Source organism: Lygodium microphyllum, chromosome 8 (genome assembly GCF_053477565.2).
Source record: "Lygodium microphyllum isolate KBCC chromosome 8, Lygodium_microphyllum_v1.1.10, whole genome shotgun sequence".
NCBI lineage: Eukaryota > Viridiplantae > Streptophyta > Polypodiopsida > Schizaeales > Lygodiaceae > Lygodium > Lygodium microphyllum.
In genome coordinates, this window is record NC_141142.1 from 143,537,711 (window position 1) to 143,551,153 (window position 13,443).

At 40.6% G+C, this 13,443-nt stretch overlaps 1 protein-coding gene across 1 annotated transcript; it reads right to left on the reverse strand.

Annotated features, from left to right (window-relative positions):
• Nucleotides 1–334: 334 nt before the first annotated feature.
• Nucleotides 335–5,171, reverse strand: LOC148032960 (3-dehydrosphinganine reductase TSC10A-like). The gene is made up of 4 exons (XM_087683654.1): nt 3,910–5,171; nt 3,007–3,270; nt 1,524–1,674; nt 335–1,322 (listed from the first exon to the last, which is right to left on the reverse strand). The coding sequence occupies exons 1-4, from the start codon at nt 4,204–4,206 to the stop codon at nt 994–996; spliced, it is 1,041 nt and encodes a 346-aa protein (XP_087539780.1). The 5' UTR covers nt 4,207–5,171; the 3' UTR covers nt 335–993.
• Nucleotides 5,172–13,443: the final 8,272 nt, after the last annotated feature.

Consider the following 13,443-nt stretch of genomic DNA (forward strand, 5'->3'; position numbering starts at 1 on the left):
GAGAATACAACTAATCAACATGCAATGCAAAATTAAAGTAGAGTTGAGGGTAGACAACAATGGTAAGGTAGTAATGATGCCCTTGTCGAAAAAAAAAAAAAAGATCAAACCTTCACATGACAACTTGGCCATTCCAATATAATGCCATATCACATGACAACTTGGCCATTACAATATAATGCCATATCATGTATATCAATGCTAATAAAAAGCAACACCCTTAAAGATGCTAGCAAAACTTTTTGAGCATTTTAGTTATAAAACCAATGTTTCATACAGATTTTAAGCATCAAAACGAAGGTCTCAACATCTCACAAGGTGGCTAGTAAATAGAGCTTGATTAAATCTTGATTTGATGAGATGGGGGACTAGTCTCCAGCGTAATTCCTTTTTGGGAGATGCAAATACTTCGCACTACAATTAGTAGCATAACCAAATCATTTGCACATTAAAAGATCGTCTCTATGAAGATAAGTTTAGAGAAGCTTCTTCTTACATTTATCATTCCAGTGCAAGATTTTATGGACTAAAGTATGTTTTCATGACTGCATTTTGGAGGCGAACTGGTTTACATATCTTGATCCCTATGGCCTTTCATTATGTGGAGCATTGATTTCCATACTCTGGAAATTTTGATTATTTATGCATAAAATTGAAGGCACTATATCCATGTGAGTACCATCAAGTGGTAACAAATAATGAAGCAATTTGCAGTCGAGAGACTTCATTTACTGACATAGGAATCAAAACCTGACCCAAACACTCAAGAGTTGTGACTTTACTCTACAACAGATAACACCATCTAATCTGACCCACTGGGAATGCAGGTGGCGAGGAAGGAGAAGCCGAAAGAACAGCAGAAGAGCGATTGACGCATCCCAAGCTTCCACAGCATTTATCAGGCAATGCAAAGCCCAGAACCTGTGCAATTGATGCATATATTGCTTTAATTCACTGGAGCTGCAGCCAAGCTGTGTAACTAACAATTGGATCTCATGTCTCCTGCAAGTAATCAGACTCAGAAATCGCAGCTTTCCGCCGGACGATGATGCGGAAGATTAAGATGACGATGCTGGACACCAGCCTGATAGGCAAGAACATGATGAGCTCAAGGAGGTAGAGGGCCACATTGTCTGCAGGGACCAGGCCCCTGCCCGTGCAGGCCAGTATCAGCCCCAACAGGTTGGTTGTCACAATGGAAGATGAGCCTGATTTGATGGCCCCTATGGTCTTCCTGGCCACACTGTTAGGCGACCCAGCATACTTCCTGCTGTAGAAATTGACCCACTTGAGCAGACCTTTGATTTCCTTGTCTTTGTCAGCTGCAAACAACCCCATTTGCTTGTTAGGTGAAAGGCTATGGCAGTAAAATAATCAACCGTATACTTGCGACAGTGTGGACTCAGAATTTGCTGTGCTAATGAGGACTAGAGTAGTACGCATCCAGACATTGGTGCTTTTTGTCTATTATGTGCAAGTTTTCATACGAGAGAGAGAGAGAGAGAGAGAGAGAGAGAGAGAACCTTCATCTAAGAAAGGGGTGCTGATAAAGCCCGGGCAAATCAAGCTGAGCCTGATATTCTTGTATGGTAGGAGCTCGAATCTGAGACCCTCTGCGAGTCCTCTCACAGCATATTTTGTTGCAGAATACACGCAATGCCCGTACATAAAGAACTGCCCATCATACAAACAAACAAAACACAACAGCAGCAAATGATCAAAGGTTCAAACAAAGGGAGAGAGAGAGAGAGACAAATGACCAAGTAAAACATCGCATCAAAGCCTGGAGGAGGAGTACGAATCATGCATTAAAGGCTAAGGCTAGTAGTAGTAGTAGTAGTAGTAGTAAGAATCATGCATGTCACACCTTGTCTTGAATAACCCACTACACATTTCTGGACCCATTATTATACTACTGGTCATTTATCGGTGAACAACCTCATAACCGAGGACGCCTTTTAGTACAAGCTTTCACTTGTCCAACGAATTTGAATCTCTCCTTTCAACATTTACTTTCAACAGATCTTTTAGGCCAAAGGGCTGGTTTCAGTGGTTTCCCGTTTCCTAAAAGCCAGATCACGTGAAAGCAAGTCAAGATGGGGTGATGGGACTCACGCTCTGACCTACTAACAGGGCAGCCAATGGGTTGGTATCAGATAATGTGCACAGGTTTTGCAAGGCCAAAGGTTCAAAACCCACAATCGGGCATCTCCGAAATGCCAATGCCTACCGGCTCACCTTTGGGTGATAGATGTAAATCTCTGTAGAGCTCAAGGTTTTAAGCCTTCTTTTGTAAAGAACTTTATATAAGCTACTTCTTTTCTTACCTCTCTTTCTTCCTTTTGGGATATTTACCTCAGATTTTTAGTGAACACTGGTACTAGTGTCCCATATATATATATATATATGCACCACTTCACATGATATGTGCAGATAGGTGACAGATCTGGGCATGGAGCAAGCCACATGCCGACCCTCTGCATAGTCTATTACGCATCTGGGAAGTGGGACAAAACTACTGTATCACGGAGCGATGGAGGAGGTCTGAAGTGGAGCACAGCAAGAAGACGCTCTGCCCAGCCTTTCTACAGATCTCGTGACATATCTGTACGCTTCATATCATAACCCCCCACACCTTTCTCTGGGGTACTAATACCTTTACGCCATTGGCCATTCAATGTCACGCCTACAGTACAATCGGAAAACAACAAATGCCTGAATCTCGTCACTGTATTGTAACAAAATTTATAATGGCGGGTACGCATGTATTGTAACCTGGTGAACGATAGAAGATTGTCAAGCTATTAGGGCAACATTGCCTTATTTGTCTAGCAGCTGCAATCACATGCAAAGACCTAGTCTTTGCCGCCATTATTGATGGGAAAAAATTTCACAGTTCACAACCAGCTTACATAGGATAAAGGAACCTTAACCTAACATTATTTAGTCATCAGTATCGGAACAGTGGCAGTAAAAATAGTTATATGAGCAGTGTGATTAACTTACCAGAGAAGCCAGGGAGGCAGTGATGACAAGAGAGATGGGGTGGCTCCGGCTTCGCTCTTTGAGCTGTGGCAGGGCTGCATGCAGGGGATTCACAGTGCCCATGAAGTTGGTCCGCACTGTTATCTCCAAGTCTTGCACTGAACCCTCCCCCAAATACCCACCCCTGGTCAGCCCTGCATTGCACACCAGCACATCTATGGGCTTCCACTCCCATGCTGCCGTCAGTGCAGCCGAGATCGCCTCATAATCGCCCACATCTGCTGCCTGTTGATCAGTCCAAAGAGAGAACCAATGTGAAGCACAGTACTAGAAGACAGCAATGGTGCCACGACAATTAACCAGAGATACACAGATACAAAACGCTGTGCAGACATTCCAATCTAGACGTCTATAATGCCAAATCATAGGAGGCTGTAGCTGGAAGAAGGTGCCAGAGTCCAAAGCATTCTTAGCAAGTACTGATCAATCACCAGTGCAAAATTAACCTTTCTTTGGCATAGCTTAGTATTCACAACTTACAGATAGTTTGATTTTCTGTACACAATGATAGCATACATAGCAAACGCATGCAATAACCGACTGATAACAAATTAAGTTGTGGTTGCTTAAGGCCTTGATGGGCGTCTCACTCGAAGAGTGGAGACTTGAATACATAGCCAGACACTAATTTTAGAAGCCCAGCAGCTGCATCAAACGTTGGCATGCAGCACAGATCATGGCATTGGTATCCTGTATATTAATCAACACTGCCACCTTTTACCCAACTTGCAGCAGAAGGTTCCACAAGCCCTTTCAAGGTGAATCAACGATCGACAATTGGCAACATCCCCCAAAAGACCGAGTTTAATCAAAGAGCCTGCCTCTGAAACCATACGATTATTAGAAGAGGAGAACCATATTTACCTCACACCTTATCCTGTCAGGGCTGCATTGCACTTCCCTTGTCAGACCTTCTGCAGCTGATCTCAAATTGCTCATGCTTCTTGAGACCAGTGTCACGTTTGCCCCGTCTTGCAGAGCCGTCTTGGCTATGGCAAGCCCTATGCCGCTTGATCCCCCGGTTATGAACACATGCTTCTTGTTCAAGGAGGCCATGAAGGGGCGCCTCAGTGTGAATATGAGAGCCAACACTACCACTGCAGCTGGGAGGGCAATGATGAAAAGGAAAGAAGTCCAGTGTGAGAAGATCCCAGCCATCATTGTGAAACAGAGAATAGGAATTAACGTCTGAACAAATTCTTCACTGACTGATCAGGTTTGGTAAACTTGTAGGGACAGTCTGATAGCAAGCTTCAAGGATCTTAAGCTAGCTGGAATAGCATCAAAAGCTGGCTTCTCCTGCAATGGACCAGTCTACCCAGTGATCCAAAATTGCTGTACAGCTGGGCTTTGCCTCTTAAACTACTGCAAAATTGCCTCTCAAATTCCAATATAGTTCTCTCCTGCTACCTTGAGCATATATAGCACTGTGAACACAGATGCAGTTCCTTGCACACAAAGACCATCTTCAAAATGGTGGATGCTCTTGAAATGGAGTGTGCATGATCAGGAAGAAGATTGATCCGGGGCTTCTTAAATAACAGGAACGTATCCAATTCTGCTCAATGAGCTGCAATACTAAAAAAGGAAGCAATGTTCCTAAGAGAAGGGTAGAAGAGACCAAGCAGAGAGGGGACTGTTCAGTGATCATGAGAGACATGCATTTCTATCGATCAGAAGAATGCAAAATTTAGCAGACTGCAAACGCATGCAAGTGTAAGCTGGCATCTAAAGAGGGCGACTATATACACCTAAGGGTCTCGTTAGCAGAAGATTACCGGGATTAAACCCTGCTAATAGATGATGTCACTATAACAGAGAAATCATGGTTGGAGAAATATTTCTAAGCAGGGATGATGACCCATGGCCCCCATGGGACAGGCAAGCAAGGAGTTAGTGGATTAGAATGCGCCTATGATTGAGTTAGGAATCTGATTCCGGCATTAGAGGACCGAAGACCCGAAGAGAACTCACGAGAGCGAGAGAGAGAGAGAGAGAGAGAGAGATCGATCGGCGGTTTCTCGTCTGTGCATTGATGGATGGAGATCATATTTGTTTCCCAACACAATTGGAAATAAGAAGACTAGCGAAAAAGAGGGGAGGCCGGGCATTCAATTATACAAATTCAGGGGCCGCGTGGGGAGCTTGGGGTTGGTAGGATGTAAGGTCAATTGACAATGTTTACAATTACAATGAATAGACGGATGGATAATGGATGAGTCACACAGAGAGTGTGTGTGTGCGCGTGTGCGTGTGCCAGAGCGAGTGTGTGGGTGCGTGCGTGTGTGCATATGCGAGAGAGAGTGTGTGTGTGTGCGCACGCGCGTGCGTGCGTGCATGTGCGAGAGCACAATTCAAGCTTATTGATGAGTCTCTCTCTCTCAACCCCATCCCTTTCAATCTCTTTATTGCATAAGCTTGCGAAGGCTAAGCAATAAAGAGATTGAAAGTCTCCAAGAGGGATACAACTTCTTCCTTTAGTAGTTTAGTAACCAATTGTTTAAGCTCTTCTAGCCCGTTCGACGAGCACAAAACTATCCAGCCCTAATAAAAATGTTAACAAAGCTTGCTTGCATCTCATCAAGATGATGTGCAGCACATTTAGTCGAGAAATATACCCTAACACCTTTCACTTTTTCTAACTTCCTTCACACTCTAACATTCCCTCTTTTTCATGATGCCAAATTCATATCATGTGATTCAACTTATTCAGCCAAAAATTGATGAGACATATTAACCTTCCATTGTATTGACAACCACAAGCTAAAATTGGATATCCCCCACTCATGGGACATTTGTTTGCGTTGTCGAAAGAGACTTAATTGGTCTCTCTCTATTGAATGCCCCAAAAGGAACAAAAGCAAAGAAAAACTCATTACAGTCCCGTCACATACAAGTGGAAGTGGTAATATTGTATGGTAATACAAGGAATATCTACATCAATCCACTAGAAGTACCAACTTGGGGTTGCCATGTGCACTTGCAATTTGTTACTTGTTACTTGCAATGGAAGGTTGCCATGTGCACTTTTGCAAATTGTTACTTGCAATGGACCAATTATAAAACAAATGGAGAGACAGAAACAAAAAAGGACTAGAAAATGAATGAAATATATTCCAAGACCCAACAATTCTTCATCACACCAACAAGACTTGGGGGAATTGCCCAAGTGTCCTAAATTTTTAGTGGACCACAATCACTTCTACAAGGGCACACAATGGTTTTTTTCTTTGATGCCAACATGTGAAGTGCATTTAATTGGTGAAAGGTTTGCAAGATTCAAAAAGAGCCATAACCTTGCAAGTAGATTGCAACCCATGCCTTTATGAAGGTCTAAATTGCAAGTTAAGAGGATGATGCACAACCATCCACCCACCTTGTTTACTTGAAGATACGAACTCACGCAAGTAAGATTAGGCGTCCATATTCTTATTTACTTTCCAAAATAGCCTAAACAACACAATTGACAAATATATCATTTAACATCCAAAATATACCGTAAACAATAAGGAAATGTATGCATTTTAGTGTTTTCACCAATCAAAATCCTTAAAACTACTAGTTAGATTTTTTCTTCATGCCCTTCATGTCAAGGGAAATTTTGAAATTATTTAATTTACAAAGCAGGTAGCTTCTTAAGATAAAGTTTGAAGAAAAAATTCATCTACTTTTAAACCTTTCCCTTATTTTATTTCAATTAGTTGTGTGACAAAAGTTTGTTACTAACATAGACTCCTTTCAAGTTACTTCAATGACTCAAGCATAAAGGGAAAACTATCTCCCACCCCTTGATTTTAAGGGATGCCACATAATGCCATGCCAAACTTTGTACCTTCTTAGACTACCACTCCTTTCATAAAATCAACAAATCACTTTACTTGCTTGACTTCAAATCCCAATACCTCACTACCTTGAAGGTGACCCAATAAGATAGCCAAGATTGCACATGAATGCTATCAAGTTTCCCTACATTTTTAATAGAGTACACACAATTAATAGCCTTGAAAATTTAAGGGCATGTGTGTGATGGTAACCAAGATTCCCAAATCTCAAATGTGATCTGTGCGCTGCCTTCACCTCTTCAAAAGCAAAGCAAACCCCTTGTTGATCTAATCAAGATACATAGAAAGAGAAGTTTATATATGGAAAAAGTATGATCCCGTCTTCAAAGCCCTTAGGCTATTGCATATAGATTTTATCATAGGAGCCCCCATGCAAAAAAGCCATCTTTACATCTATCTCATAAATGTCCAGATCTAGCTGAGCAACCAATGCTAGTACCAATCATAGGGTCATCATTTTGACGATAGGAGAAAAGACTTTTGAAGTCAACACTGTATTCGTGCTTGAAACCCTTAGCTACCAATCTGACCTTATAAGTGGGCTTGGGACGTCCAGGGATACTTTTTAGCTTGTATACCCACTTGGATGATAGTACATTCTTGCCACTAATAGGCAAAGGAATCAAATCCCACGTATCTTTAGTTTGTAAGGAGTCAAACTCTAACTGCATAGCCATGTCCCATGAGTGAGTATTATCTCTATGCATGGCCTCATTATAAGAGAGAGGCTCACCTGCATCTATCACCATAACATAATCCATGAAGGGCATAAAGCACTCAAGCTGATGTCTAGCTCTAGTAGAGTGTCTCAAAGCAGGCTAATCCTACACAATCAGTGGGTCGTCTTAGGCCACTGGAGTATCAACTGCTATAGGTTGTCTAGGTGGCTACATGAGAGCAAGAGGCTCCTAAAAATTTACCCTATGTACCTCAACCACCTGCTTAGGTTACTTATGCATCTTTTTCTCATGGAAAATAGCATCATGGCTGTGAATAATCTTGCGAGCCTATAGATCACATAGGTGATAGCCCATCTCATTTACATCCCCATAACCAAGAAAGATGCATTTCATGAACTTAGGATCCAGCTTATTGTGCTTGTCTTTGGAAACATGGCAGAATGTCTCACAACCAAAGATGCAAAAATGAGCCTATGATAGAGTTTTTCTAGTCCATACCTCCTCTGCAACGTGGCAATCAATAGGAGTGTAAGGGGACATGTTAATCAAGTATATGGTAGTATTAGCTACCTTAGCCCAAAAGTGTTGTGGTAAGCTTGCCTAGCTAAGCATAGTGCAGACTCTCTCCTGAATTGTCTTATTCATGCATCTGGCAATACCATTCTGGGGAGGGTGTGTAAGGGGCAATCAACTAACACGTAATACCCCACTCATCACAAAACTATTCAAAAGCTTTCAAGAAATACTCACCCCCATTATCAGATCTTAGGCATTTCAGCCTATAATAAGACTGGTTCTCAACAAGAGCAAGCCACGCTAAAAGATAAACAAAACATCCAATTTTTGCTTAATGGGGAGGCCCAAACCTTATGTGAGTAATCATCAATGAATGTGACAAAGTATTTGCATCATCAATCTTGACACTAGACTTGCTAGGTAATATTGGCTTCTATATATGGCTGGAAATTGTATCAAATGGACGTGAAAAATGCATTCTTGAATGGGATTTTAGAAGAGCAAGTGTACGTGGATCATCCTGAAGGGTATGTGAATCCTAAATACATGCATTATGTATGCAAGTTGAACAAGGCATTGTATGGACTCAAGCAAGCGCCAAGAGCTTGGTGTGAGAGGATTAGCATATTCTTGTTCAGCATGGGATGTTAGCAGAGTATGGCTAATTACTCACTCTATGTGAGACATGTAGAGGATGGCATGGTTGTGGTTCTCATCTATGTTGATGACCTCATTATTACATGTACACTTGAGAGGGAGCTTGCTGAAGTTAAACATGGTCTTCATAAAGAATTTGACATAAAGGAACTTGATTTGTTGGGATATTTTTTAGGCATTGAGGTCATTGATGCACCTCATGGTATTTGGTCGGTACAAAGATAGTATTCCTTGGAGATGTTGAAGAAGTATGGCATGACAAGATGTAAGCTAGTGGATTCTCCCTTGGATCAAAACATCAAAATGATTGATGATGGGCAATATGTGGAATATGTGACAAGATGTAAGCCAGTGGATTCTCCCTTGGATCAGAACATCAAAATGATTGATGATGGGCAATATGTGGAATATGTGACTATGTTTAGAAAGATGGTTGGTAGTCTTATCTACTTAACCATTACAAGGCCAGATTTGAGTTATGATGTTGGATTGATTAGCCAATTTACGCAAAGACCATGTAAATCACATTTGGATGCAGTGGGGAGAGTTCTAAGGTATGTGAAGAAGATAGTTGGATTTGGCTTATTCTATGAGAAGGGAATAAAGCCTACCTTATATGGGTATACTGATGCAGAACTGGGAAAGTAATCTTATGGATAGGAGATCCACCAATGGTTATGCATTTTCATTTGGATCAACCATGGAAAGTTGGAGCAGCAAAAAGCAACCTACAGGTGCTTTATCAAGTACAGAAGTTGAGTACCGAGGTATTGCATTGGCAGCATGTGAGCAGACATGGCTGAGATTGGTTTTATGTGACATGGGGATTGAAAATGATGGTGGAGTTATCATATATTGTGACAACATTAGTAGCATTATGTTAGCAAAGAACCCATTCTACCATGCCAGAACAAAACACATAGAAGTGCACTATCACTTCATTAGAGAGAAGGTCATTGATGGAGAGGTTGACTTGGTCCATGTCAAAACAAATGACCAAGTTGGTGATATCTTTACCAAAGCATTAAGGTAAAGCTAAGTTTGAGTATTTTAAGAGTGCATGGAGTATTACCTTTGCAAGCTCATTCTGAGCTTGAGGGGGAGTGTTGAGAAATAAGGCATAGTCTAAGCCCTTATCCTATGTTTGTATTAAGTAAGTGTTTGAGAGGCTATCTAAGTTCCCTAAAGGTCAAAGGGTCTATCTTTTTGTGAGAGACTTGGAAAAGTAGACTGTAGAGAAGAGAGTATGAGAAGAATGAAGAAAGCTTGAGCCTCCATATCATGTCTCACAACCGCCTTCTGTTGTGCATCCCCATCGAATCTCTCATCTATTCTCAACTTTCTTATGTATTTCATTGTGACTCGTAAATTAATTGATAACCCTATATTATGGTTTGATCTACTATGTAGTTCCAATCATGCTTGCCTCCATTATCATAATAGATCTCATTTGTGACCAAATTGCTAACACCAAAATATAATGTTTGTCATATTCGAGAAACCTTGCCTAAGAAATTATCGTACTTAATATCTTTTTTATTTCTACATGTGAGCTCTTAGATTTTGATAAGAACATGTGAGCTCTTAAATATAATGTTACAGCCCTTAGATTTGATTTTGACATGGGCCATAAACTAGGACTAATATGCTATATGTAGGTCCAAGTGTGTTATCCAATCTCTTCTATAGGCTCACTTGCTAGTGCCTTCCACCCCTTACTCCATCATTCCAACCAAATATCATCAGCCCTCTCCATGCCGATTGTTGTTTATAGCCCTATACTGGTGGATATCAGAATTCATGGTGCTTCTTGGAGCATTGACTATGTTGTCCATACAGTCCTCCGAGTAGATGATATGATTTTGGGAGCTTCCTTTGCATGCTCATAATCAAAAACCCTTTGCCTAGCTGTCTACAGTTTGCTACCCCTAGTCAAGGTCATGTTTCTAGACCCTTTCTATTGCCTTTCTTCATCAGATAGACCACCCAGCATTTGTACACATCCAGTAGCCTACTGCCCACCTTGAGAGGCATTGGCTATTATTGTAGGCTACCCAATTGTTATTGAAACTACTCTAGCTATTGCCTATTGCTCTAGCCCTTGCATTTGCTAATGGACGCCACTTTTAGATTGTTGCTAGAGTGACTTTAAACAAATCCCAAATGCAATAGCAACAGTCTGAATATGTTTAATGATGTTTGAAAAAGAGGACAACAATGTAGGCAACCTAGAGGTAGCAAAAACACACATTTGGTTGAGTCTAACAGTACTTTGAATAAGTTGTGAGGGTTGTGATTTGTAGGTTGGCTTGTTAGGGTAGTAAATGTAGGTGTAGTAGTTGGACGATGAACTCTAGAAGCAAAACCCAATGTTTGGTTTTTCTTTATTTGCATGCTCTCTTTAGATAAGAACACAAGTACTTGCTTTGCATGCTCTTTTTCCAAAATCCATAAATTTGTCAAAGCTTAACGTTTAAGATTGGTTAACCTATCATTTTAGGCCCTCACCACACTAAAAGTCAATTCGCTCTTGCCACATCGACTAGGTGGCCATGTATCGGTTGGCTTTTTCTTCATCTTTTACACCTAGTATGAACTTACCTTCGAACACCCATTGAGTTAACCCTTGTTTTTTAGTAATTATGACTTGGGTTGGGGATAGGGTGTAAAGAGTTTGAATAATTATGATTTGGGTTGGGGGCATGAAGTAAATGATAGCCATGAATTAACCTTTTGATACCGCCTCCCCTCTCTCTCTGCCCATGTATGCTATCATTGATACCCAAGCCTCTCTCTCTCTCTCTCTCTCTCTCTCTCTCTCTCTCTCTCTCTCTCTCTCTCTCTCTCTCTCTCTCTCTCTCTCTCTCTCTCTCTCTCTCTCTCTGTGACTGGATAGGTCCATGATAGGTCACAAGTTCAATAGGTCACTCTAGTATATTATGAACTTTGGTTTCTATGGCTCTTTGTTACATTGTGTGGGCATGTAGTTTATCTATATCAACTCCCAACAACATTTACAATATTGATATGATGCTTGCATATTCGACTTGGACCATAGTTAAAAACTCAAGGTATAAAGTAATGTAGCATTGTGTTTTTATTTGAATTGTATAGAAGGTGTTCAAAGAGCCGTATGAAAAGTGTCCCATGACTTAGGTAGAGTACCAAGTAGAAATAAAGGATGCAAAGTATCCTTGAACTAAATCTCCTACAAACCAAAATGACTGATGATGGAGTGAAACTCATTTAAGTGTGCAGGCATAGAAGTCCCTTCCAACATGCGAAGGTCCCTCAACTGTTTCAACCAATACATTTGAGACGATGCAGGACTTTGCTTGTCATAAAGATTCTTAATATGTGACCAAAGGTCATATATAGTCTGATTTTCAGTTACAACATTGTAGTAAACATGCTTAGAGATTGATAAAATAATTATGGACTTGCACAGCTCATCCAATTCATCCCAATCCTCAATCATAATGTTTTCGGGTTTGGCACCCCCATTTTTGAATAGTCCAACCTACAATTTTTTAACTAAAACATGCAATATCTAGGTCTTCTAATGGCTATAATTGGTCCCATCTAGTTTCACAATATTGAAGATAGCATTGTAACGAGAACCATTAGCCATAATGAGACCAAGCAAGAGCATAGGAGAGCAAAACAAGCTACTATAATATCCTACAAATCAATCCCAAAACCACTGCTAAATCAAGCCAAAAACAAAAGGTACTGAGCAAAATAAAGGCTATCAAGTACATAGCAAGAATCGTGTGGTGGGGTGATTTTCTTGAGCTGCTACGCCAAACACACATCACACACCCAAGATGAAGCTCACTCAAGAATATAAGAAGAGCTATGGAGGCCAAAACATTTTCTTGCTAGTTTCTTCTTCTTCTTCTTCTATGCATGATACAATTTACACAAAGTATAGATAAGATACAACATAAAGGAAAGTGGCATACTAAGTCAAACAATGCATAACTGACTATACTAATCAACTCGTGCTATAACTATGTCAATTGTAAGTAGGTGCAACAAACCAAATATAATAAGTGATAAGTCACTGGGACATGTGAGGATCACAATGACCACCGACGCGCTAAGTGTAGACGTGCAGACCTATCTAGCCAAGTGATCCATCATCAATGTCCGCATGTGTTGAGCTTGCCAACTCAACACTCCCTCTCAAGCTCAATTGTATCTATGCAACTCCAAGTAAGCTTCAAAACTTTTGAAGCTTCTCTACAATACCAAGAAAATACCTCACCTCACCCAAATCCTTCATCTCAAACTTCTTCTTCAAAATTTCCTTAACTTCAGTGATCCCACTATCAATGTCACTTGTAATAATCAAGTTATCCATACAGATGACTATGATAACCAAACCTACATCTCCCTTTCTCACATAAAGTGAGTGATCATCATAAAAAATATAAAAGCCAATGTTGAGAAGATATTCTCCAATCTTATAAGACCATGCTTTAGGTGCTTGCTTTAGTCCATAGATCACTTTCTTTAACCTACACATATATGTGGGATGCTCTAAATCCTCATAACCTATTGGCTGCTCCATATACACCTTTTCTTGCAATTCACCATGCAAGAAGGAATTCTTGACATCCATTTGCTACATATTCCAACCTTTGGCTATTGCCAAAGCAATTATACATCTACTAATTGCAATCCTAGCAACTAGACTG